We start from the raw sequence: 26489 nt of genomic DNA on the forward strand, positions 1-26489 counted from the left end.
AAATCTGTATTTGTGGACAGCAAGAGTTTAGTCAATTCACCATACTTAGATTACTATATGGATGGCATTTATGAAACCTTTTCCTAAAATCTTAGCATGTATTTTGGAGCATTAAAATAATACATGGGTGAAGCATTCACTGAACTGTAAAACTGTTGTTTTGTCATGTTTTTAGCCCCAGTGCTGCAAGACTAATGCCGGATGAATTAGTATACCTCTTTCTGACAGCTGTAGATAGAATGCTTCCTTTCCTCCCTCCTCTGTCCCTCCTGTACCTTCCCAGAGAGAGGTTGAACAGCTTTTCTTCTACAATCTGTAGAAGACAATTGAAAAATTATACCCTACTGGCTTCTGAAAGCTGATTCCTTCACCTTCTCTGCTGTTTTGTTTTGTTTTGTTTTGTTTTGTTTTTTGTTTTTTTAGTGTTCTTCCCAGAGTAGCTTCCACCTCAGTAGCTTTTCCAGCATAAAATGTGTTAGCCAGATTCTCAAGATTTTCTTAATTTCCCTAGATGTTCTGCAGCATGGCTATTTTTTCTGGGTATGTTAAAAATAGTGTTCTATATATCCTCAAACAACAGTAATCTAGTTGAAGCCTCAAATTAATTCTTTGGAGAGTATCACTTATCCTTGTTTTGAGTCATACTTTCATTGCACAATTTATGAGAACCAGCTTTCTGGAAAAAAGAGCGAGATGTAAAAACTGTAATAGGTGGGAATAGCTCAACAGCAGAAAATATTATTTCTAATGGACCTATGGGGTAGGCAGGTCTAATGACACCTTTGTTGTTTATTTATTTACTTTATTTTGTTCAATACATGCCTATTTTTAGAGTTGAGCAAGTTCCTCATACCCATGAAATGGCTTCAGGCATAGTGTTGAAAAATGGCTCGTGCCTTCCTGCCTTATACCCTAAATAAAATCTGTTTTCTTTTTAAGGGAATCTATAGACACCAGAACTTATATGACTATATAAACTTCAGTGTTAGACCTACAATTCTTAAGGGAAATAACAGTTATATCTAATTCCTTACTGGTTTTTAATTTAATAGTAAATATTTATCTATTTCAAAGTTGCACTGCACAGCTTTAGCAATTTAAACAATCAACTAGAACATAAAATTATTGAATTATTGTAATGGTTTTGTTATCATAACCATAGAGTGGCTGAATCATTGCAGATGTTGAGAGGTCACACTAGTAAAGACATTAAGTCTAAGTTAAATCATCAGGTTTTCCTGAATACATAGAAAACAACATAACACTGTAAGTTATGGACCTGAGCCTAAATAAATGTACTGTCTGTGATGTGCATGAGTTGGCTTTGCAGCCAACTAGTTTACCACTAAAGCCAAGATACAGTGGGAGAAGCTGGCGTCTTGTCAGTCTCTCACCCACGCTGCTTCTCATCTCAGCCCTGAAATTGTTCTCTCCAAATGGTCTGGCATCTTACAGCATTGGGAACAGAGAAGTGAGGAAGGACATATATTATCCATTTTACTATCAGATTTTTCTTTTCCTGTTCTTCAGATTTTGAAGTCCCTAGCATGGCACAGGATCAATGGCTTTCATGGGTTTTCCTTTGTGTTTTGTGAATCTTTAGATGAACGGAAATATAAACAGGTCAGTCAAGAACACGTGAAAGCAGGTAAATGATAAGAGTTTTCCCCACATAGATACAGTGGCCATGCTTATTCAAAGGTGCACCATCTGATAATTAGGGAGGAGGTGGATTTTTAATTCTGCCAATTAAAACCAGTGTAACTCTGCTAAATCTAGTGTCTAAAATCAAGTATTGTTAGAAGTTATTAAAAATGACTGAAGCCACGCTTAGAAGTTGTGGTTTTAAATTCACTGCTTGTAAGTGGAACATGAGATGACTTCTTAGTGAGAATGGATAAAGCACACAGACAGTGTAATTTACATTCTCAAAAGCAGTGAAAATTAAAAAGCCACTTCCAGTAATGTAATTTTAAAATTTCAATTAAGCACAAAAACAGTGCTTTAGAACTTCAGTTGGAAAACTTTTTTAAAAGGTGATCTATGGAGATCCTCTACACTGAAACTATGGAAGTAACACTTCTGAAACAGAACACACAAACTGACACAAATATTTCCTATGGCACACAATAGGTATAGTGAATAAACTAATGAAAACTACTGTGCACAGAGTCAAGTTTTGCTGTAGTTCTGCGTTGAAAGTTATCAGCATCAACCGTTGTCAATGCCTTGCTTTTAAAACTCCTATTTTACAGTCACTCCTGCTGTATACAGGTAAGAAAGTCCTGGCCAGTGTATATCCCTTCCTTCCAAGCTGTACCAGAGCTGTATTTAGAGTCTCTATCGATGACCCAGCATCTAGACACTACACAAACAAAAAAGCACTGTTTGGCCATATTTCTTTGAATATCTCACTGAGCTGTGAGGGTTTGTTTACAGAGTTGCTCAGCAGCTTTATTTTCCACTGACTTCAGTTGCTAGCTCTTTGGGTAGTTAATTTACAAAAGAAGGAGCTATGAAAAAGAGAACGTGTAGACTATTTCAAGACTAAACTGCTGTATACTTTGTATTATTTAGATCCATCCAGAATAGGTGTTTCAATTGATTTCTAAACATCTTAGACAACTAAATTTACCTAGTCAAAACAAAATCATTCTCCTTTTAGGATTTTCAAAGCAGCTGAGGCAGTTGGGTGCCCAACACTTGCTGACATTTACTGGATTTTGCCAATCTAATTCCTCTAAATCGTACAGAAAATATCAGCTTTGTGTGCAGCTGTGGAAAATCTGAATTCATTACTAATACCCATGCCATCATCTTAACACATAATTTGAAAAATAAAGGCATGCCAAAATGCTACAGTATTTCTGTACAAAGGGGGAGCTCTGTGTACAGGGATGGTCCATAGTTGGAAGTGAGGCAAGGAAAAAAAAATTAATATCTTAAGGAAGATGAGAATATTTTAGCATCGTCCGAACCGGAGTTTGCCTCAGAATGAAATACAGAAATTTCCAACCAGTTTGATTTGGGTAAATGAGGCTGTCATAGGACCTATTTGGTAATGATCATGTAAACAAACTTTTGCAACATCACATTTAATTATCAGCCACACTGCTAACTAATGTCAACAATCCCATTGGTGCCAATAGGTGTATTATTCATATATGTCTAAAAGTCTTGTCATTTAGTTCTGTGTTTCACTCTGACAGGTTTCACTTTTACAATAGTGTCATCAAAAGGACAAAGGATTTCAACCTAGATGAAATAGAGTACGATATTAAATACATTCTAAAATGCTTTTTTTTTTTTTTCCTATCCTTTACATTTTTTTTAAACATTCAGGCTACAGAATCTTAAGGGTCTTCTGGCACCCTCAGAGTTAAAAATTTCATATTAGAAGTGAAACTCAATTGAGTTTACTCAATTACTTTTTTCTGAAATAATAAGCCAGAATTACTCAATGTTCCAAAAACATTTAAGGATATATAAGGGTGAACACCATCATAAATGTCACATTGGGAATAGGAAATAAGAAACGTGTGAGCATTCACAGGCAAACTGCAGTATTTTGGATTTCACGCTCTGTTTCATGAATTAACGTTAGCTACTTAATATTAATTTTAGCCTTCTCGAATTTACAAGATCTGCCCCAGTGCCAGTGCTGGAACTGTCTGGAAGTGAATGGGAAAGAGGCCCCAAATTACAATGCTACTTACTCAAAAACATTCCCAAATGCTTTTGAACTGTGAGTCTTCATGGAAAATCTTTTGCTGTTATTGAAAATAAATGTGCAATAATCTTATTTTAGTGTCAGATACGTAGATAAAATAAAAAGACCCAGTACCCTTACCGTTAGGGAATGGTGACATGCTTGGAAGTATTTGTGAACCCAAAACTGTACAGCCTTGATCTATCAGAAATGCATTCAATCACTGTATTGTAGGAGTAGTAGGCTTTGTGAAGTCACTCAGAGACGTAAAATTCATACCTACAAGAAAGCCTTCTATTTACCAGACTTATGCTGTATCATCTGAAAGCTTTTCTAGAGGAGCTTTTATTTAGAAACCTAGTTCTAAATAGTGTGCTAGTTACTGAATTTACAGCAAATATATGCTGTGTTTTCTAGCAGCTAGACAAACCTTTTTTCGGCTAGTCTCATCCGATCCATTTCAGAAAAGATTCTGAATGCTAAGGCAGATAGCAAACCGAATCTCTTTAACGTAGTGGATTTGCAAGGCTTGATCCATACCTAGTTTTGATGGAGTTATTTTGAACACTTCAGGAAAGAGCTGGCATGAAACAAATGATCTTCATGTGATTCATCTCATGACAGCATGAGAGCTCCTGTGCGGATGAGGAAGGGACAGATCCCTGCCTTGTCTGCTCCTGATTCCCTGGATGTTTTGATAATGACAGTTTGGGCATACCATGTTGTTCTTCCTCGAAGGAATTCAGACTGCAGGTCAAAGAGCAGAGGTCACTGCTGCAGATCTGTTGTTTAGTATAACTGGGCATTTTTTAGATCTCTTTTAGGAGGATTTTTAGACCATGGAAGACTGCCATGGGCAAGTTCTTGTGGGAACTCATGGTCTGTTTGTTGGTGCAAATTTAACTAATTAAAGAAGATATGTCTGTTTATTTTGAGAAGACTTATGGTGAGAACTCTTCTGATACTGCTTTTTATTATGTTATTCTTTCTGTTCAAGAAATAGGAAGAGATTATATATTCAAACTTGATCTCAGAATTGCTTCCTGAGCCAGCAGTTCTTCTCATGTGGAAGCAAGAGATTACTCTGCTCCCCATCCAACCCAGTAACTAACAAACACATCCACACAGAATGCAGTGCCAACAGAGGGGATCCTGCTTTTGTCCAAGGTTAACACTGCACAGTGTAAATCTACTGCTAATGCACTATTTTAATAGAAAGTATGTACTTTTATAATCCATGGTGTAACTTAACTCTGATGACAGCAATACTAAAAATCATAAATAATTATTTCATACCACAAACAATTTTCACATAATTCTAAAACTGATCTAGTTATATTTAGATAAAAAATAAAATTCTGCTTTGTAAGGGGAAGAATCAGATATCAAGACCCATCAATATTTCTAGTCAAAAGGCTAGGGGCTTTCTTCTATATTCACAGAAATTATGTGCATGATCTGGAAAATTTTGCTAGCCCAGACTCAGGCAAGTATGCTCAGCACCTTCAGCGCCAGTCCTAAACCTTCATTCTCCATAGGGTTTCTGCCAACATTGGTTCACCGGCCCTTTTACTGTGGTTAAACCCTTGCTACAGAGCCTCTAGACATCCAAGACCAGCATGAATCACAGAAACATCCTCCTGCATTCAGTCCTGTGTCCTGGCTGGCTAGTGCAGAGTGCTGAATCATAAGCCATTACGGGCTGTGTGCCAGCACTAACTCCAGTCCTCTTTTGGGCTTGAGATCTATGGACAGCCTGAGATGACCAGGGAGAAAATCCAAGAAGCTATGACTAAGTCTCCATTTGGAACATTGTTTCATCCATGCCTAGCCCAGTATCTTCAACCTTTGCTGTGTGTCAGCCCACATCCATTACCACTTTAAAACTCATTTGTTACAACAAAAATGATTGTAATTTGAAACTCAGTTCCCAGTTCTCTCCTCCTGAATCCTGGTTGTTATACTGTATAAATATATATGTATGTCTCCATAGGTCAGGTCCCCTGCCTGAGACCCAGCTCCAACACTGGCTTGTACCCAGCGCTTTAGCACTACTGGTCAGGTCTTTGCTGTCCTCAGCTTTAATCATCTCATTAAACACGAGCTGGAGAGATTGGACCTAGGGGTCCAAAGAGGACCCTTCCTGATCTATCCAAGTGGAAAGTTTTTCTACTCTGTGGAGTCAGTTCTACAGTCCTCAACAAACCTGAACCCCAATTTCAACCCAGCAATAAACTGATTTTCCTCTAATCTGAAATTCTTGGCAACTACAAGAACCTAATTAGGGTGTTTCTGTTGGCACAAGATCTTTTTCTGTGAGGGTGAAACATATTTCAATTGTATGTAGTTCAAGCTCCTTAAACACTGCCAGCTAAAACATGAATTTGAACTTAACTGTGCATCCTCTCTGGGCAATGGACCTGAGTTTACGTCCAACATTTTGACCCTGTCAAAACTAGGCAAGCAGTTTCATATGGAGCTGCTGTTTATTGGCCCTCATACTCGTTAAACTTAACCTTAACACTAATATTAACCTTAATTACAGGCCAGCAACTGCTGCCACAGCCAGCAGGGTAAATTTATTTTATAAAGCCCTATCAGATGAAACAGTGGTCCTGCTGCAATCTCTTGCCCTGGCCTGGAACTTTCTTTCACTCGTATTCTGCAGGCCCTGAGCTAGAACCAGACCTATAATTGTCTATCTCTAGTTTATTTCTACAAAAAATCTTAGTTTATCGTCGGTCATCTGAGTCCAAAACCTGAGCAAAGTCTCACCTGCATTCATTGCATGCTCAGCATCTTCATTCTTGGCACTTCATTAATGCAGCTTCATAAATTGACTCAAGAATTACTTGTTTTAAAGAATCTGTCCTTCAGACTCAAAATCATGAACAACCTAAACAGAGATTTGCATTTATCTGACTCATTTCCCTTATAGCAGCAAGATGCCAGCTCTAAATGTAGGACAGAGACTGTCCAGTTGTCATTTCATTTACTAGGAAATCTAAAGGATTTGCTTTGAGCTTTTGGAGCGTGGGCTTACAAGCAGTCAGAAGTACCAGCTGACAGGGGCAGATAGCTAACTGCTTGGCAGTTCCTCATGCTTGGTACTTTGGCGGAAGCTTTCTCACTTCAGGTGGTTTCTCACTTGAATAAGTGGCTAGTGCCATCCATACATATAGATTTATTTTTTATTCTTTTTAATATAAATACAGCTTCCTTGTTGTTTATACGAATAAAAATTCAGGGTAAAATTAGTGAAGTGTTTCATTAAAACAGAAGCACAGAATATAATTATTACTACTAAACGCATATATCCTGCTGGCTACTGCCTGCTTGAAAAGGTAGTAATCATCCAAAGTGTGGTGTTACAATTGTTTGATCTCTCTGAACAGTTTCTTGAATATTGCTGAAATCAGTATCCAAAGTCAATCACTCAAGTATCAGATGCCAGGTGCATGATGTCTCTGGACTTAATATAGTCCAGCAACATTATCTCATACAGCGCTGCTTTTCAGTTTTAGTTTCCACTTAAGGTTAAATTTTAACTTGCATTAGGCAATAAATATATGAGCTGCTCCTAATAAACAAATCTGATTTGAAATAATGCCATCATAAAGTTCAGCTAACACAGTTTCTCCTTTCTACTGAAAACAAAACTTAATGGAAGAGGACAATGTGTACAAGTTGACTGTTCAGCTAGACTCCAAGCAATAGTTTCTCTTATGCAATAGTCAGTTCACAGTAATTGTTGTGATGTATAGACAGAGGAAAGACCACAGCTCTACTGCATTGGAGCAAGCTATGTACCATGAAGTTCAGGTTCCAGTTTTAAGAGATAACAGTTATGTCAGGCCAAATTCCATCCCAAGAACAAGTATGTAGCATTGCTCCTTTTCAAAATACTGGAAGACTTCTAACTTATTCCCTGTTATAAATGATCACTGCATTAGTAAAAACCTCAGAAACACTTTATGTATACTACTTTTTTTTTTTTTTTTTTTTTTTTTTTTTTTTTTAAGAGAGATCATAGAAATGTATTTACAAACTGAATAGACAATAGAGTGTGTTTTTGTTGGGGGAAAGGGGAGATTTTAAATCGATGACAGTATAATAAATTAACAGTAAGTAATCAAAAAAAATCAAGCAGATAATAACAAAACAAACAAACAAACAAAAAAAAAAAAACCAAAAAAACCACTTAATAAGTATCAAATAAGCAATAAGACCACAAATGTCAGCCATCAGATTTCTAATAACATAATCAACCTCCAGTATCCTACCAGCAACCTCATCAGAACAGGGATTTCATTCTTTACAGCATTCCATAAACCACTCCTTTATATCAAATATGCAGCCAGAGGAATGAGTTTCTTTTTCTTAAATATTCAGCCTTGAAACTTAAGGATAAATGTAGTTCTCTTATTACTGATCTGCAACAACAAAACTGAGCTCAGCAGGTGTGTGGGAAACTGAAGTAATGTCTCCTGTTTTTTTACATAAAAAAAACACAACAGTAACAAAGAGCCCCAAAACACTACTAGATAGAGCAAATTCTCAGCTACAAAACACTCTTTTTCAACAGTCACCACCACTGGCTGTGCATTTTTGCCAGCAATGAAGAAGAGCCTGCATGCCTTGCTCGTAAAAATTTGTTCCAGTGGAGGTGAACCACTGTTGTTATTGTCACTGCTGAAATGCCCCACTCACTGCCTCACTGTGCTCACACCCACTGTTTGATCTCCATAAAGATTCAGCAACTGTTGATGAATATCAATAACTGAAATTCTTTCCGAATACAAGAATTCAGTGACACACCTTTGTAGCATATGTCCTTCTATGTCAGACACCGTTAGACTGCCTCTCTGCTGCCATCTGTCACACAGCAACAAACGGTAATGTAATATTGACAGGGAAGGTTCATTCTCTACTGCCATACCACCAACATCCACCTCTGATGCCATGGGCCAACAGAATAAAATAGGAGGCATTACTTTCAGAGCAACTCTTGTATTTCAGTTGAAAAATCTACTCTCAAAAAATGGTCTGTTGTAACAAAGTTAAAGATACATGATTTCTTTAGGCCAGTGTGATACTTTTTGCTGTAAAAATCACGAAGAAAAGATTTTCTTTATCTGAGAGAACGTATTTTTTTCAAAATATCCTTCCACGAAACACAAGCTCTCAGGAAAGATAATTTTCTTCTTGTTCTTGTAGTGGTCTTCTGGCTACATCTGCTCAAGAGTACTGATTGTGCCTGGGAATGTGCTGGGGCCTTGAGGCCAAGTGGCCTGAGGTGGCCAACATCTATGCTAGACAACTGCTGGTAGCTTCCAAAACAAGAGTTTCCAGGGGTCTGCCCACAGGAAGCATCCACTCCAACAGTTTAACTGCCAGAGCTCCAAAACATGCCAGAAATAGCCTGGGTACAGTATTTTTTGGAGAAGGTTGAACTTGTGCCAGGTGAAGGTCTGTTTACTAGCACAGACACTCACATCCTAGCGCTGGGAGTGTTCCCAGGCATGCTTGTGTTTACTAGCAGAGACAACAGCATTTCAAGGGGGCCCACATATTAGGGATTTACTTAGTGAGTTTACGACCAGTGTTTCACATACTTCTTCTCTTAGTGGTGTTCTGAAATCTCTGTGGGAGTAATTACCTGATAGAACTGTTCTGACTTTTTTCTGACATAAGAAATTGGGGATAAACGTGGGGTGCATGGGCTGTTTAATAACACAGCTTTGCAGGAGGCATGTTGCAGGTAAGCCACACAACGGGCACATTAGATAACTGCAAAAAAAGAAACCAGCCCATAACTGGCTGTGGATTCTGAATAGCACAAAATCTAAACAAAATATTTTAGAGGGTTCCTTTATCCCACTGAATTCCAGCAAATTACACAAGCTTTCCTGTGAGTTTTGGCACTGGAAAAAAGTACAAAACTAACTTCTAATTCTGGAAACATGAGGAATACATATGTTCTCTGCAACATGTTATTTCAGGTCTGCTATTCAACTCGTCAAGCAATCCATGTCATTCCGACATCTTCCCACTTCATGACAAGAACATCTTAGCTCAGGGGAACTGGTTTGTTCAATGGGGCTTCACAAGGTATAACACAATCGAAGTGCAGCACAGCATCTTTCAATGTTTGCCTTGACTTCTGTTCAAAAGTGGAAATCCTTCAGGAAAAACTTCATCAAATACCTCTTTTGTGCAGCCCCCAGTCTCTTTTAAAAGTCATGAAAACCTTCAGAATGAACAAAGACATAAGTACGCATGTATGTGGAGTGTATCTGAGTGTGGGATATATGACAAACATTGAAGAAGGAACAGGATTTGCATATTGGACTGTCATACTTAGTAACAACAACAAAAACACTTTCTACCTGGAGCCTGCTCAGTTTGAATGCTCTGCTAAATGTGATCTCCGGAATGAATGGCTACTCTTTTGAAAAACACAGGCTGTAAAAGAGCTGGCTGCCATTCAATTGCAGATAATTGTTTCAGAAGGAGCAAAAAGCACAATGAGGCCATGTGAGGCCAGCAAGAGGAGAGGAGGGAAAGTCTGAATTAGAGACTTCCTGTATGAAAAACATCTGCACTGGAGCTGGAGATGCTGCTGCATGGGCTTAGGTCTATCTGCAGATATTACACCTCCCATCCAGCACACACTGCTCACCCAGGTATGCTGCTTTGGTAATCCAGGGATATGACATCACGTTCAGAAACACTCTCCTCCTTTTCCCAAAGGCAGTGACCCTATTCAATGGAGCATACTCAAAACAAATATTCAAAAATGCCTTTTTTGTTGTTGTTAGTTTAAATTTGGGTTCTCTTCAAAATAAAATACTGTAAATTATTCACTTTATATTTCACTCAAAGCGGTTGTACGCATGAGGCATAAGGGCCTGTGTTTGCACTAAAAAACTGAACAGGAATTATTTTGGCTTCAAAAAGCATCATATCAGTTCTGGAGATAATTTTTAAGCATGCGTTGCATACATTTATCGCATCTGAAGTGAATAAGCAGGAGTCAACTCCTCTGATTAAAAAGAAACATCAAGAGCAACGGCCACAGGAACAAAGTGACATACAAAATCAGTATTGTTTCAGATTTCTGTTAAGAAACTGTTTTAAAAGATGATGGCCCTTATGCTTTCCATTTCACAGACAACAGACTTGTTTAGTGAGTGTGCCTGGGAGGATCATCCTGAAAATCCAAGTGGTTATACATTATACCTCATCCTGCTGAACATCCTGCAGGGCTCCTACCTCCTAGGGCTGTCTTTAGCATTTATCTCAAATTAATTCTCACCAACACACTCTCCCTCTTTGACACCAGCATTCTGTACACTGGTTACCAGAATTAACAAAAACAGAAGGTAATTCATTCAAAGCTTTGCAGCACATAATTTCCAAAAGAATATTTCCCACTTACATAATGAAGGATCAACAGGATTGGCAAGACACTCCTATGGTTTAGGAATTACGTTAGGAAAAATATGACTCAGGAAGGCTCATGGTAATAAAGTTACAGGAACAGAGGCATGAAAGGAGATACAGAATATCAGGAGAAACTCCTTCTGTGGCCGGCTATGACACCTCACCACTGTGAAATTACCACCATGTCTGTAGTTCTAGAATTTATTGTTAAAAAAAATCATGAAAGTATCACAACAATAACAGTAGTACTGGACTATCTTACAGAATACTAATGGAGATCAAGTGGCTTGGCTTGCCCAAAATATGGTGATCTGTTCAGTCTGCAAGAAAGTTGCAAAGCATTCTTAGTTTACTGGTTACAAACAAAATAAGATGTAGAGAGTGACTGCTCAGAGATAAAGAATCAAAGTGGAATAAGAATAGGTAATTGCTCAGTAATTAGCAATTATAACTTCTTTCACGTTATGAGAGATGGCTAGGTCCTTGGAGACTTTCCTACAAGACTCAACATCCCTTCTAAAACACTAGCACAAAACATGGGCTTGACACAGTTATAACAGTTTGCAAGCCAGAATTATCCTATTATTCATTCCTGACTTTGTGTGTAGACAGCGAATCTTGTGTCAACAGCAAGAGACAATCTGTCCAACAGATGGGCCATGAGCCTGAAGGAACGCTGCACATGTATGAAGGGATAGGATCACACCATAAAGGTATCAGCCATTGCTACTCAGCTTTTCCTTAGTCAGTAAGAGATGTGGTAAAGAACAGATGCTTATTGGCAGGAGTGATATCAGCTGGTGAGAGGGAGCTGAGGAAAGGCTGTAAACAAGACACTTTTCCAAAGCCACAAGATCCCTTTGGAAGAAGAGCTGGTTTCTCCTCCGCATGCAAGACATCAGAGCTTCTCCTCTCCTCTGCTCTTTGCACGGAAGTGAGGAAAGAGCCTGTTTCAAGCCAGCTCCCTCTGGCCTCATGTGACCCTACCGGAGAAGATGACAAGAAGGAGCCTCACTTGCTAGGTGCAGCTTGCCAGTGGGTGCAGTCATTGAGAAATTCCATGTCAGGCTCTGTGCCTTGACAGTCTGCCAGTGATCCAGCATGCCTGAACGCTGGTTCAGACACGTATATGGCTGAGTGACTTCAGTGTGCTACGAGTAAGATTGATGCAGCAAGCGCTGCTGTAGCTTTGCATATCCAATTTAATTTGCACAGAACAAATACTTTTCCACAAACACTACCGGATTCTTTCTAGCTGAGATGAAGTATTTATATAAGTATTATTGCTCTGGCATAATGCATCTACTAAAATCTATATTCTCTTTTTTGTGTTATATCTACTTTTTAAAAATTATGCAACTTCTTACTAAAAAAGATAATTAAATCTTAAATTGATTCTTACTGTAAATCTTTATTTCCATTTGCCATTTTGGGATCATTATTCCACAAAACTGATACATGTGCTTTTGGGCTGAAAGCAATTTTATTTACGTGGCATGAATTGTTGTTCTGAATCATAAAATCCTATGAGGAAACCTCAATTACTGCTATAATTGTTTCCACTTTAAAAAACAGATCATTTCCAGTATATAAACATCCATGCTGACATCAGTATTGCCTTGCAGGTTGAAATAATGCCTTCTATGTTTGGTAAGAAAAAACAATTCAATTTTAAATAAAAGAGCATCATGTTCCCCAAATTTATCTCCTTAGGAAGACACAGTAACAAATAATGGAACAACAACATGATGTGCAATTTTTGCTTTAACAATGCACACTAGTTTGTATTAGTTTGTACTTTTCTTTATGTGCTTTTGTACATTTACATTACTTATACAAATCTAGGCACTTTTGATTACTCAACCCTGTACAGTAATGATAACTGTTGTCCTAAAAATAGCAGTAGACATAATAGCATCAGAGAACAGCACTGCAAGTCAGAAAGACTCTTCCTTGCTCTGTAGCTCCTCTATAGGCAGTAAGTGTAACTGAATGATTAGGTTTCCTCTCCTGAGCCTCACATTTGCAACCAAAAAGGAGAAGAAAGTTCTTATTTTGAATGGCAGGCTTCAGTGGAATTATCAGTGGCTGGCAGACAGCAGCAGGAGGAAAATCTCTCCTTGCTCAGTAAATGTATAAATTGTGCTATTCATTACAGTTGTGGCTTGGGAGAGGGGAGGGCAGGACTGAAGATGATTCGGACGTAGAACTAAAACAGTACACTGTGCAATCTGCTCTCAGCTCTTAAAGAAACAATGTTCTGAAAATGGAGAATTGTGATGATAAAAATCCTGCAGAGATAATTTGCTACAATTTATCATACCTAATCAGCCATTCCAATGCACTGCTATCTTCCTATCTGAAAAAAATACAGGTCTTGAAAAGAAGACATCAAAAGTAATGAATGTCTGTGCACACAATAAATGCTCTGTAGCAGAAGTCTCCTGACCATGCTGGTAAATAGTGTATAAATTATCAGAAAGAGGCTAAAGAGCTATGAATCAGTCTATTTCTCATTAGATCATTTAAACTTGTCCTTAGCTAAAAGCAGGGAATGAATTGGGTTCCAAGCATACAGCCAGTGCTTTCCATCTAATGCTGCTTGGGAAAGTGATCTCAGCCTTCTACAGTAAATGTCTCAATGAAGGAAAGCAATGGGCTCTCCCTGTGTGAAGAAGAGCAGACATAACAGTAACAGAAAGCAAATGCAACAAATCAGTAAGATGTCAACATAACCTTTGGAAGGAAAAAGAATGTGACACAGAACAAGTTAATGTGAGTGAAGAAATCTGGTGCATTTTCGTTCTTGGCAGGGGGCAGCTCAAGATAAAAGCATCCCTGACTCAACACTAACTTTCATCGGCAGCAAGCCTCTGCACAGGAGTTACACAGCCTGGCCAAAGCACGTGGCCCACCTGAAGCACAGCATGAGGCTCATGGCTACTCCATCCAACAGCAGTGTGCTCTGAGCCTCCCAGCTTTGCTCAGAGGTGCATGGCTGAACTTGCAGTGCTATGCCTGATCTCTGCTTTTGGCTGTCTAAGGATAAGCTGTATTTCATCTTCCTGCACTTCATTGGCTGCATTTTAGCTGGAGCTGTGTCCTAAGCTTATGCAGGCCTCTCAAAACCATCTCAGTGCCAATGTGCTTGGCATTTAAGGAACTGCCTGGGTCTGTGTTGCATGAACATCTTTATGCTTGGTGCATGTAGAAATGCTGTTTAGCATTCCTCTTGGTTGAGGTGAGATTGAAGCCCTGTTTTCACAAGAAACCTTGCTGGCTTTTACTGCACTCCTCTGCACACCATTGCCTCACCTTCCTATTTAACAGGCAGAGCACACCCAGCCTACCTGGGTGAAAAATGTGTAATATTTCTACAAAAGAAATACAAGTTAGTGTATCCACTGCAGTGAACACAACTTACATACAGCAGCCTGGCAGTGCCTGGGTAGCACAGCCCCCAGAGAAAGACCGGTTGTTGTGTAATACTTTCAGTAGTTCTGAAAAAAGAAAATACACATTAGCTACAATCCACTTTTTCCTTTCTTTCCTCAAAGAAACAGTTTTCTTCTCAAACAACCTCTAGAACTGGGACAAACCTTTGTGACAAAGAATGTCAAAGCTCATGTCCTCTGTAGGCTGTTGGAAAGAAAGATACTGCTAATTCCACAACAAGGTCCTGCTTGCAGAACAATAAGTTATTTTGCATGTACTGAGCTTTTCTCATGCTGATATAGTTGGATTGCCTTAGTTATTTAATAAGATAAAGATGAGTTGGAATTGAAAATGTCTGTTGGGATTTTTAGTTTCCAGGAAGTGTCAGCCCTGCTCACTCTTTAAAACTGTAAGGAAGAAGAATGACACTTCTGTTCCCTTATTAGGATCTGCCTCACTCAAGATGTGCCAGGATTTTCTAATAGCACTCCACCTCTTTAGCTTGGGTTAGTCGAGGCTCCACAGTAGTGCTCTATGCTCATCTATCTTGGTAGTCTAAGCAATGTTTTAACACTGGGGAGGAGACAGGTGAGTTGCTTAGGTTTTTGAGATACTCCAAACTCTAGGAAGTGTGAATATACAGGTGTTATAAATAAGAAACATACAAGAGAGTTTGACTAAACATGCTATTACATCACAAAGAATAGAGGGCTCACTCTTGTCCTAGGCTTACTGAAAAAATGAAGGAGGGATCTCCAGACAAAGATCCTTCTGCACTGGTAGTCAGCTTTTAAATGGGGTCTAGGAGAGGTGGAGCCAAGCTCCACCACTTCCAGCAGCACAGGTGAATTGTCCTCACTTGTGCTCCCTGGGCATCATTGATGGCCTCAAGTGATCAATCAGAGGTTCAGGCCGCGATTCAGCAGTTCCCAGAGAAGGAGATAAGAGTGGATGTTGCAAAAGCAGCTGCAGAACATAAAAAAATGATCTCTTTTCACTGGAAGTTGCAGAAGCACATCATGGCTGCCCAGTCAGCTGAGTGCACTCCACGCAGATCTCCCCTGAAGCAGATGGAGGGACACAGGTCAGCTTTCTTGCCCTGTGGCCATCTTCAACTCATTTCCTGTTGTTAGTAGAGGATAGGCTTAACAACTGAACAGCATATTTCAGCTATAAAGTATAGGTCTAATTGTCTAGGGTTCAAATTGATTAAACAGTATTAATTGTTAAATTCAAGTTCTCCATACAATAAGACTGAGAAATATGCAGGTATGACTGTTATTTTTCTCTTAAGCATTGGAAGTCACCATTTTTATTGTTAAAAGGTTAAAGGAATGATTCTTGAGAATCAGATTTCCACTTCAGCAGAGCAGGCATAGGCAAAAATATGGGAGAAGTCTTGGGTGAAAAATATGGGAGAAATACGGACAAGTCTTCTGTGAGATATGTTTCTTGGTGTTGGGCTATACATAAAATGATCCTTAAGGTAAATGCACATGTTGAAGTAGCAGGCAAGGACCCGCCATAATTCTAGTTTTCAGTGTTGTGTTGTTTTGCTGGCTATCTAAATACTACACTGATCACGCTGTATGAGATGTGCAGTGTGTGCTTAAAGAATTTAATCAATGATGTGACCAAATTTGTCATTCCTGTCTCATGGGCTAAAGCTGAAAGCAGTTTATTATTGAAAACATTCACTATTCTACCATTCAGGCAATTCCAGAAAGTCCTTCGGAATAAAATATTTCTTTTTAAATTGGTAGATATAATGCCTTCTTTTCTCATATGCTTCTTCCAATGAGGAGAGTGCCTAGGAATGAATAATGCATCAATGCATTATTATTCAAAGTCTTGTTATTTAAATAAGCAGAATAGAACTTTTCTAGTTCTAGTTCACTGATTTATGTCAAGACATCTACAGTTCAATATATACATAGCAAAAATAACAAAAACAAACAAAAATCACCAACAACCAAACAAAAAAAAAAAAAGCACTGTCATGAAGTTATGAGTGAATGAGTAATCAGAATGTCAAGCAATTAAAGATTCTGCACCAGAAACATTGTTATGCAGGTGTAACATAGCTAAATGGTGCTGTCACCATTTCTGTATTCACCATTTGCATTTCTTTTTGTATTTTCATTTGTTATTTACCTAGATAGTTTTCCCCTGAGAAAATCTACTTTATTATACTAATCTGTGACTGGTTGCCTTAGTTCAATAGAGATATGTGAAGCAATGTTCTCATATTTCCCTTTTTGCAGAGAGGGAAGCAACTAAGCATACATAAGTAGGAAGTGTGTACTCATTCTTTTCTTTCCTTCTTTTGGCCAGTTCAATTTTATTTGTAAGTATGTGTAAGACAAGAGAATGACAGTTCCAGACCTTGCAGCTCTTGACTACAGCAGTTCTTGGAAAATATGTTTCAAAAAGCAAGGATAACTTGATCCTTCATAAGAAATTTTAGAATGAGGAAATAAATTAAGAATGAGGGGTAAAAAAAAAAAAAAGCATCATTCTTATTTTCTGTGATAATGGAAACGAATATTTGAATGTACAGTTGTTCTACGTATAATTCCAAAAGCTTTGTACCAGAAAGTCTGTGCCACATCATTCAGGGAATGTTCACAGCTAGTAATTAATTCAGCTAAAAATAAGTGCTCCTTGACTTTGCTTTTAAGGGGTGCTGGGAACTACGCTTTAGCCATGAGCCATTTTGAAGGCATATATTGTGAATTAATTTCATTCAGTAAGAATTAATTCTCAACATATGCCTTCAAATTTTTTTTTTCTTAATTTAGAAGGTGAAGTAATTTATGTATTATCTAGATGTTTTTATGTAAATAACCAAGGTAATTCTCTCTGAAAGGTTCATACAAAGATTCCTTGTGGATATATAATTCTACATGATGGTCCTTTGATAGCCTGGTTAATATGCAGAAAAACATATTTTTGGAAGGTGGGCAGCAGACACGAAATGTATATTAAGTATCTTTTATTTTGCAAATAAAATAGTAGTTAATTCAGTAGTTATTTTTCTTTTCCATTTTTACTTTTTCAAGCATGTACTACTCTTCTGAATTAGTGTGTTAAAAATAAAGTGTCTTGGCAGAGTATAACAAAAGCCTCCTTTTCCCTATTGCTCACTTTTTCACTCTCCACCTTTTTCATTATTTTTTCTAAAATGTTATTTTCTTTTAAACAGCAAGGCTAAAGACCCCCTCCTATGCTTTTCTCTCATCACCCATTTACTTACATTAGGACTTACCCCCACGAAAAGCAATCTGATTACTGTCACCTCAGCATGTATCTCCAATATCCCTACAGCAGCCACTGTACATAACCTCCTATGGGTTGCCTTTGTTGGACCTGTATTGACCTAATCCATAGCTCTGAGAAACAACCACCTTGCCTTTTACTGTGCTGTCACATCTCTACCAGTCAAAACAGAGAGCTTCCAGACTGCTGGGGCTTAAGTGGTTGTGCCTCTCGGGGGTAATTTGCAATCCAGACTGAAAAGTATTTTTTTCCTTTGTTTGCATGACTAAAATGTCCTCATGAATTGGAAGCATCTGTGCTATATATATAGCTTGTGAAGGTACTAAACCACGTGCATGGTCTTGTATCCAAAAAAACCAAACCAAACCAAACCAAACTAGAACAAGTGTCTGCATTGCCTGTTTATATCCTGTTGCATGGTTTTGGTTGACTGTGCCTTGGCTGCCAATATTTATTCTCTTTACATATGAACATGGGGAAATTAGTCTCTGTGTATCTATATGATTTGCCATGTAATCTTATAGAATTAATGTATTTTAGTATTATTTATTTTCTTATTCAAATTATAGATGCATCACAACTTATTAGGCAGTTATGTATTTTTTGCCAACTTGCTGTTTCCTATAAAGCCTGCCAAAATGAAGACAAGTAAATGAAAACAGTCACAATAAAACAGATCAAATGTTCCTTTTCCTGTGCAGAGGGCTATCATGCTGTCAGAAGCTCACATCAGTGCAAAGCAAGAAGTGCTTGGCTTAGCCAGAAAGGCTTGGAAAGCACATGCATGTGAAGGCCAAAGGGCCTCATCTGATGAGCTGCTCTGATTGTCCAAGAATAATTAATTATTTCACAAAGATAAATAAAATTGTCCACAAAAAAATAAGACTGAAGGCTCACGTTAACACAGATGACAGGGCAGATGGAGAAGATCTCTAAGATCTACTAATTATGGGAGGAAATTTCAGGTTGGAGAACACAATTATCTACTGCTAGGGAGCTCTGTGAAACAATGTTTTACTGTGGTGGAAGAGCAAATGACTGCTCAGATGTTCCCATTTCTGTCAGAACTTCATAGAGGAAAAACAGTTCTCATATAAGCCAGAGCTCACGCACTGAAACTGTTAATTCCTTAATATGTGCACAGTCCACAGAATTTATAGCATTGAGCTGTAAACAAGGAGTAGCCCTGGCACTATTAGCTTATTTATCTGATTGACTCACTCTCATTAGCAAAGAATTATATCTTAATTAAATTCATGTTCAGTAGCAACTGGAGGATGTTTGCAGGAATTAAAATTGCAGTGAAACTTTAGAGGAAACTGTGAATGATTTAACTAAATGAACTCAAATGATCTAGAAACAGTTAGGTACCTCACTGATTACAACATTACCAATTGCAGCATGATGCAGATAGCACCACTACAGATTTACAGCAGAGAGAAGCAGTATGTTCTATCTATTAGACAACTGAACAGCAAAATGCAGTTGGTGAAGCAACCATCTGTAGTTGGGATGGATGTTCCTGTGGTGAGTGATCATATTGCTGTATGCAGCCTTGGAGGTTTCACCTCTAGCACTGCTGAGAGTAAACAGTGTCAGAGCAACGGGGCAGAAAGCAGTACGTTACCAAACAGAAAATCCAAAACCCATCAGCAACTGGCACCACCTCTGATTAGTGGAAATTAATGGAAATTAGAGGAAAAGACTCCCATCCCAAGCATTTGTCTGCCGTCTGTCCATAGCTCCTATCTTTGTGTCCAATGGATAACTTGGCCATTGCTCCTGGCATAGAACTGTTTGCTGGATGCTTTTATACGTACCTGCAGGAGGTTCTGTTGGCTGAGTTAAACAAAGAAGCTCAGGATGACGAAACAGGTCTTCCAGGTGAATATCTCAACTTGGGGAAAGGAATACCCAGGTCCAAGAAAAATTCAGTCATATAATGAAGCAACTATGGATTGGTCCATGGTCATCTTCTTGGACACCTGATATGAAAAGAGCTTTTGTGAAAGAGCCAAGGATCATGCAGAAGTGCACTGTCCTATCCAACTCTCTGAGCAAAACATCATCCACATGAATGGATTGCATTTTCAAGGAATAGCTTTGTCTCGCATGATGTTGAGCTCAAATGTAACATCGCTTTACTGAAGAGGCTCTGGAACAGGACTTGAAACTGTTGTTAAACATTGCCAACAGCAAACAGTGCCCTATGATCATAACTGAAAAGTAGCATATAGAATGAACTCAGGATCAGTGTTATTATCAACCCATCCCATAGGAACTCAGAAGAGGGAGGGATGGCACACGAGGCTAAAATGGACTTTAAAAGCATTGCTTCAAGTAGAAAATGATGCACATGTTTTACACGTGAAAGCAGATCCACAAGCACAAAGAAATTAAATATGTACTGCTGAAAGCCAGAAAATTCAGGTGCCCATTTAAATGATGAATAAACCCACACCATTTCTCTGGTGAGCGGGGTAGACATCTGGCACAACCTGGAGTCCATGCTCCATTTCTCGTGCTGGCCAAAGTCAATATCTATGTGCACCTTGGAGGAAGCAAGATTTTATAACATTTTTTTTTAATTTGTAATCCCCAGGGTGCAATAGCTGTCAAATGCAACAGAGAGTTAGAAGCAGCATAAGCAAAATTTCCTATAAATATGCCAGCTATTGTTTTTTTCTTGTATAATTATTCATTTATGTTGGTACAAATTATCAGGGGAAGTAGATTACTTTATTACACATTATTTATTACATTTTTAGCATTCACACTATGCTCACTGATGCAGTCAGCTAAGCCCATGTTCACCAGTTCTAGGAAAGAAAAATCCCTGGGGTCAGCTTGTAATTCTGGTTATAAAAACAATACCTTTCCAAATCTCCTTCTTTCCTAAAAGCTTTGGACTAGAGATAAGCCATGGAAGATGTCCTAAAAGCTGGGTCGTCTCAGGCCAAAAATGGGTTCACAGATCCATCTCCCATGGTATATAGATACCTTTTTCTCTTTTAAAGTTGTTTTTTTCTTTCTTTTTTTTTTTTCAAATTATTTTTTTTTTAATTTCTGTTATTTTGCTGCTGATCTGTGATTAAATTCAGTCTGAAATAAGGGAGGGAAAAATGACCTCACTGTGGTGCTTGAGCAGGGCCCAGAAGTTCACTGGATAAACCCACCAGCCTGCATCTCAGTTGAATCTCTGAGTGGAAAAGCTTGTGTGTGGAGTGGCCCTCAAGCACATTTGTATTCATCACTGTTTTTTTGTGTGATTTAATCACAATTAATGCACAGGATTAGTGAAACGTTATTTTTCATGGCCATAATCAAACAAATCTTGATATCTCACCCTATCATGTGACAGAAGCAATGAAAGGATTATCCATTTTATATCTTCATAGTTTGGTGTTCAATTTTATTTTATTTTTTTAACGAAACAAAAAGCAGAACAGCAACATGTGCATTTTTTCATGACTAGAAGACGCAGATTTTTTCATTGCTAGCGAAATCCCATATATATAGCAAGGTTGGCTAAAGGAGATCCTGATTTAGAGGCTTGCATATGGAGCCAAAATTTCTCTTAGCTTCAGTGCAGGATTTAAACAAAAGAGGGATCTAATTAGTTCATGCTGCACTAAGTTACTTAGATTTTGTAAACAATAATAATTATGTCCCAGGTGGCAGGATTTTTAAGTAAAAGAATAAAATGAAATTATTCAGCTTATTGTAAAATATATTTAAGCAATATTTTATCTCTATCAAATGCAATGCATTTCCTTGAAAAGTGAAATAAGCAAAGAATAAAAATGAGCAGACTGAGAAGAAAAGGATGGGATTCTCTGTGCTTTGGGATTTTCTGTTAAAAGGGATCCATACATATCCTGAGCTTTTAACAAAAGCATTTGCTAGAAGGCTGTCTGCAGCAACTTGTGGCTTTTAGAGACATTTTAGTGATAGCTGCAATATGTGCAGGACTGTGGTGATGGGGAGGATTTTCTACCTATCACATATTGCCTTTGGTACTGGCAACCCCATTCAGCAAAGAATTGTAATTCCCTATGCCAGGTCTGGCCTTCCATGCAGCAAGAAAAAATAGGAGGTTTATTTGTTGAAACGCTTGCTCCTTTTCCAAAGGAGCCAACCCTCTTCCAGAAGGCTGAAATGCTTAGGGAGGACCTCCATCAAGAGAAACTTTCTCGATGTTTACGTGCATCTACTCATAAGAAGGCTCAGTGGCCATAAAAGTGTTTTAGATTTACTTCTTTTGCCAATTTTCTGTAACAATTCCAAAGATCTGGAACTAAATTGTCTGCACTCAGTACAAGCTGTTAATGTATTCAAGCACTGTTGGATGCTGAAGCACAAAATCACAGCTTTGTTTAATAATAAAGTCTTTCACAAAATAGGCACCGTACATTTTACCAAGCTGTTGTTGATAGTAATAATTGCTATTGTGAATGTATTCAGCCTCATTTAAAACCCTTCCTTTTATCAATCTTTTTGTTTTCATCAAACCTATTAGTCTGGAAAAATCTTTTTCTCAAACTGCTCGTGAGTTTAATAAAGTTAATTGAATCGTAATTACAGCTACAGGTTGAGGGTGGTGGAACCTCTAAGTTCAGCACAAGGATCCAATCCCCAGTTCCTTTTGTTTTGTTACAGAGGTTTGACTTAGAAAAGAGAAACAAACATTTTAAAATCCTTTACTCACATGAGCAGTATGCATGCAAGTGAGTAGTCCTTTGACTTATTCTGATCTTTGATGGAAAAACCGCCAACTCAGATAATGTGTTTCCAAATGACCCCCAGCCAAAAATGTTTGCCTTGATCCTCCAAATGATGTTGAGACAAATTGTACCAGTAACACAAATGTGGACTAAGCAGCAGACAAAGCTGTGAGAACTGTTCACAACATGGAAGACAACAAACACTGTATATTTCACAAATAGGAACATATATGTTTGAAAACATTTCTGTTCCGTTAACTGAGAAAGGAAATAAAATGAGCTGAATGGCTATTTTGGCTAATGAAATGAGAAAAGCAAAACATAGGAAATAAAATCAGCCTTTAAACAAAACATGATTAAAGAATAAGACACAAAGCCAGGCTGTCAGTAAAGCACTGCAGAACTTAAACAGCTTTTTGAATTACGGAGTGGGAGTGATATGTGTGTCTTTTGAAACATGTACACCAGGTCTGTGTAGGCTCTAGAGATGGCCATGTCAGCTAACATTAATTAGAAGTGTTCAAAACATTCTTCTGTGAGTATTTTCCAGAAAGAAGTATAGTTGAAGGGAAAACAGAAAAAATAAATAAAGAGGCTGGCCAAGAAACAAAATGAAGGATGCTTATCACAGACTCTTCTCGATTGTTTCCCTGAGAAAAAGAACAACGCTAGGCATAGGACTACAAATTGTAAGTGCACAGTTTCTAATACTCCTATCTGCCTATTTTTGATAGATTATAGTCTTGAGTACCTATGGAAATAATTGAATATATTTTTGGCTAGCATTCTTTAGACACATAAGAAATTTTCTGGAGAACTTCTAGATCTTTGTGTCTGGAAGAGTATCACTATACTATTTAGGCTTTTCCATCAGCAGAGATGCTGTGACAAGCAATCTGCAGTACGAGTAATTATAATCATTGAATAATATGAATTTGAAAATGGATTTCTTCCTTTGCTTTTGCCAGATGAGAGTGCCTATCCTCTCAAAACTGCCTGATCTTCATTTGAAACATAACTAATCAGAAATGCATGAGACAGCCAGGTGGCATTTAGCTTTATGAGCTGAAGGTGCGTGCTTTATTTCTGGTATTGAAGATGGGGACTCACTAACAAATATGGCAAGTTGCTGCCGCTCCTCACCTATGTAAACCTCATTGCACTCGCTGGAACCATCTGAGAGCCCACATTCTGCTCTCTGTCTTTCTTTGATGTCTTCCAGTGCTCTGAAATAGAAGATTCTCTGCATCCTGCCTTGGGATGCCTGCAGACTTTACTCTCCTCCAGCCTGACCCTTAGCCTGTCCTTCCTGGAGTTACGCCTCAGCTGCACTGCTTTCGTCTTTCATCTGTCTGACAGGATTCCAGCTCCATCGCACACCCATAGTGCCATGTAGCCTAGAAAATAAACTGCTAGCTTTACGGCTGCAAGGCATATCTTTCTGCCAAAGCATGAAAGACTTTAGTTAAAAATCCAGACATATTGCAGGTGTTTCCAGTAGAACTATCAAAGTTACGGCACAGAAAGCTATAGTAACACAAATACTGTCTTTTCCAAGTCTTTCCAAGACTTGTGTAAGTTCTTAGCTTTCAGTACTCTCAGACAGTCACCCAGTCAGTATATTTATCATGGCAGCAAGCTGCTCAAGTTTCCTGTCTGTTCTCAGTTTGTTACGTCTGCTCTCCCATCAGTAAGGAGACCTCAGGAAAGATGGACAGAAGATATACGATATGCTCATTTATGGTGATGTTGCTCCAGAAAAGTCTTACAACATAAACAACTGAATGTGCTCATATGTCTCAGCCTTCAACAGACTAACTCATTTTACATGATATTTATCTCTATTTATATTTATTTATGTACTAACTGCTGAGAAATGCCATCCTAAGTGTTGATACTGAGATCCAAACAAAATCTTCTCTGATCCAGAACAGAAGTGTATTTTTGTATTAGCTGATGCATGTTATTAAATGCTTCAGTACAGGTACACAAGATAATTGTGTCTTTCCTGTTAGTGTTAACGTAACAAAAGCAATACGTAACTGTTCACCCCTGGGCTACAAACAGAAAGGCCAGCTCTGCCTGCTGAGGCTTCATTTTGTCTTGAGCGGAGAAGAAATGTTAATCAGAGCTATATATGTCTTTTATTCATCAGCTTTTACTGTACAGTTCAGCTGATGGTTTCTTGACCCACAGGTGCTTTGCATTACCTATAAAACAGGCAGGCTTATTTTAAACTGTGCTGCTGGGGCAAACGTACAGACAACTCAGCTACCTTCTTCCATCGGCTTTGATATATTAAAGCTACTTTTATATGTCGTCTACACTCAATGCCTGTAATCTACTGACCTTTTACATGAGTTAAAAGAATATATCAAAGCCACAGTAAACTCCTTCATAAAATTGAAGATCACACTTTGCATGTATTGCAGGTGAGTTGGGAAGGGTTGTCCAGCTGCTTCTTAGGACCAGAGCTCCAGAGATATGAAGGCTGGCATAAGAAAACTGGAGAATAATGAAACATTTGTTTCAGATTCAGAGCCTGTACTGCAAATTTTACTATCATGAATGCCAAGTTTGGTTTCTGTTAGAAACCATTTCCACTGACTACACACTATATCAACATATATCAAAATGGTTTTAAATTCTTTCTTCATTTGAACTTTGTTATAAAATGAAACAATAAAAAAGTCAGAACTGTACCACTGCCTGCATATTTTGAAACAAGCTGATCAACAACAAGGCAGAAGGCAGTGCAAGCTGAAGTTGCTCCTGGAACAGCAGCATCTTTTTATTTATTTATTTTTTAATTTTATTTGACTTCTGGCTTTGAAATTGCAGCATTAACAAAGGAAGTGTTTTGTGGTGGTTGCAAAATGAGTATAGGATGCTCCAGTAATAGGACAAACAAATATAATGATGCATTTCTGAATTATATTTTAACATCACTATAGTTGAAGCTCGCTAATTCTGTTTTGTTAGTAACAGCTCTTTAAAACTGTACTATGTTATATAAGCACCTATTAAAAGTAAATGTTTGTAAATCTCCTGATCTTTTCCCCTATTTGAAATAGGGTTTGCAACTTAAAGGATACACCAGTTTTTATATTAAGCAAATCCATCTTGCTCATTTGTTTTCTTTGATGACATTTACTAGTTTATAGTTTTAAATTATAACTGACTGTTTCTGCTTTAACTATAAGAAAGCCATCAGAAAGCCAAAAAACCTTGTTGTGTCTAAACATAAGGCTACGAAGTCAATAGATAAAAATTACTGTTGAATGATTTAGGATTGACTGCAATCTTGCAGCTTCCTATTTCATTGGTCTTGAGCCAAATTGCTTATAAAATTTATTACCTATATGCTATTTTTCTCTCAGAAAGTCAGAACTGATTTAAGCCTGAATTGTCAAAAGGCACTTGATTACGACTCCATGTCCCCTATCTGCCTTGCAGAACTAATTAGAAACTTTCTCATGTCTAATGGCCTTACATAAGGGCAGCTTACAGTGAGTTGCTATCTGCATGACACCACTGTCGTAATTCAGTTTGTTTGGCTGGTTTGGTTTGGACAAGCTCCTGATGACCTCGCCCTTTTTATGTAAAGCAAACACTTTCTTCTAAGAGTTACAGTGAAAGGATAGGCCAGTGTGGTCCAGGCAATCTCTGCTGTCAGGCATGTAACTAATTATGCTTCATCCTTTATCTCATATGCGATACATTCATTAGGATGAAACATGCATTGCTTAATAAGACGTTTGATTTTACTATTGTTTCCCAACAGCTCACAAAAACGTTTGTAAGTTTAAAGCAGAGCTAAATTGACAGTGACAGACAGCTTGGCATTAGCCACTCTTTTTCCAACGTTCATTCCAATAGTATCTGATTGAATCCAG

The 26489-nt window shown here is 38.1% G+C and overlaps 1 protein-coding gene across 10 annotated transcripts in view; it reads right to left on the reverse strand.

The window, feature by feature from the left end:
- Positions 1 to 26489, reverse strand: part of GULP1 (GULP PTB domain containing engulfment adaptor 1) — a 273935-nt gene that overhangs the window by 88170 nt on the left and 159276 nt on the right. For 9 of the 10 annotated variants that reach the window (XR_007378704.1, XR_007378705.1, XR_007378712.1 and 6 more), the window contains one exon: positions 19690 to 19854. Coding sequence is in view for 1 of the 10 variants with exons in the window: in XM_048953935.1 (XP_048809892.1) it covers positions 19801 to 19854 (54 nt within the window). In the remaining 9 variants the exon portion in view is untranslated. Of the gene's footprint in view, positions 1 to 19613; positions 19855 to 26489 lie in introns of those variants that run through there. The other variant, XM_048953935.1, reaches the window with a different exon arrangement.

Source organism: Lagopus muta, chromosome 8 (assembly GCF_023343835.1).
Source record: "Lagopus muta isolate bLagMut1 chromosome 8, bLagMut1 primary, whole genome shotgun sequence".
Lineage (NCBI taxonomy): Eukaryota > Metazoa > Chordata > Aves > Galliformes > Phasianidae > Lagopus > Lagopus muta.